A 1,711-nucleotide genomic window follows, 5' to 3' on the forward strand; every position below is an offset into this window, starting at 1 on the left:
GGGACTGGCTCCGGCGCGCTGGAGCCGCGCGGCCGGCGGCGCGGCGCCGGAGCCGCGGCGCGTCCGCGACCATCTCGGGCCCGAAGGCCGCGCGTTCCAGCTCGGGACCGCGTCGGTGTTCTCCGACCCGGCAGAGTGCGCGGACTTTGACGGCGAGGGCGAGGCGGCGCGGCGGTATCGCAGCAAGAACGCGCTCTTCGTCCCGCTCCTCGCCGAGGCGGGGGCCGAGGGCGCGCTCGGCGTCGTCGTCTTCTCGAACCGGCTCCACGACGACCAACAAACGCCGACGCCCGAGCTCGCGGACGAGCTCGCCATGACGGCCGAGGACGACGCGGCGCTCCGCGACGAGGTCACGTACGTCGCGCCCGGCGACGCCATGCGCACGATCTACGCGACGCCCTTCTCGTCCCGCGACGAGGCGGCCCTCGCGGGCTTCGTCGACTTTTTAGGCCTCGTCTACGCGTTCACGCAGCGGAACAACGACAAGGGCCAGCGGAGCGAGAACTCGCGCGTCGCCGCGCACAAGCGCGAGCGCCGCAAGTCGCGGGACGATATCCGCGACCGGAGCCTGTCCAAGTTCGTCGACGGCGTCGAGTGGGCGTCGACGGCGACGGAGCTCTTCGGCGCCGACGCGTTCGGCTCCCTCAAGGCCGCGCCCGCGCGCGCGCCGCCCGAGGTCGCGCGCGCCTTCGCGCGGTGGAAGGCCGCGAGCTAAGTTTTAGGACGGGTGGAAGGCCGTAGAGCTACGTTTTAGGTCGGCGTCAGCATGGCGAGCAGGTTCCGCACGGCGGCGACGACGAGGCGGCGCTGGGCCTCCGCCGCGGGCCGCGCGCGCGCGTCCGCGTCGACGGCGGCCGCCAGGAGCGCGTCAATCTCGCCCCGGAGCGCGAGGACCGCGAGCTGCGCGTGCTTCGTGGCCTTGAAGGGGAGCCAGCCGTCGAGGACGACGCGCGTGCCGTCCAGCGACTCGCGCAGCGCGCCGCCGAAGAGGAGGAGCGCGAGCGGGTGGACGACGGACGTGTCGAGGAGGTAGGGCTTCGAGGTCTTCAGGCGCGCGTTGTAGACGACGTAGGTCGTCTTCCGCTCCTTGAGCTTGCCCCCGGGCGCCAACGTCTTGAAGTTGAGCGACTGTGGGTGGCACCACCACTTGGACCGGTCCCGGCACTTGAGGTGCGGCGCGTCGCCGGCGAGTCGAGCGACGTGCGGGTAGAGCCCCGCGCACAGCAGGCCTCGCAGCAGCGACGACGTCTCGTCGAGGGTCACGGCCTCTTCGTCGCCGAGCAGCCCCGCGTCCCGCAGGTGCCCCCGGAACTGGTTCCGGAGGCCCGTCAGGTCGCCCAACGCCGCCATGTGCAGGAAGTGGTCGCGGCAGAACCCGGGCACGTCGCGGCGGTCCAGCGCGCCGCGCGCCTCGTAGGCGCCGACGACGGCCAACAAATCGCTCTCGCTGCCCCGCGCGAAGCGCCGCTTCGCCGCCGCGGCCTCCTTGCGCTTGTGGAAAGGAGCGACGAAGACGCCCTTCGGCAAAGACATGCCGGCGGCGAGCGTGAGGCACGGCTCCGCGGCGCCGAAGATCGCGCCGTAGATCAACAGCTTCGCCACGCGGCAGTCCATGGGCAGGTCCGCGACGTGGCGCCCGAGAGGCGTCAGGACCCAGGCCTCGCCGTCGTCGGCGGGCGCGGCGCCGTCGTCGTCGCCGTCGCTGTCGTCG

At 72.9% G+C, this 1,711-nt stretch overlaps 1 protein-coding gene across 1 annotated transcript; it reads right to left on the reverse strand.

Annotated features, from left to right (window-relative positions):
- Positions 1-888: 888 nt before the first annotated feature.
- AURANDRAFT_6620 (hypothetical protein) lies at positions 889-1,239 on the reverse strand (the record flags this gene model as incomplete). The annotated part of the gene is made up of 1 exon (XM_009044210.1): positions 889-1,239. A coding segment is annotated over one exon (351 nt), but the record flags the coding sequence as incomplete, so codon positions are not given.
- Between the last annotated feature and the right edge of the window lie 472 nt (positions 1,240-1,711).

This window comes from Aureococcus anophagefferens (assembly GCF_000186865.1).
Source record: "Aureococcus anophagefferens unplaced genomic scaffold AURANscaffold_186, whole genome shotgun sequence".
NCBI lineage: Eukaryota > Pelagophyceae > Pelagomonadales > Pelagomonadaceae > Aureococcus > Aureococcus anophagefferens.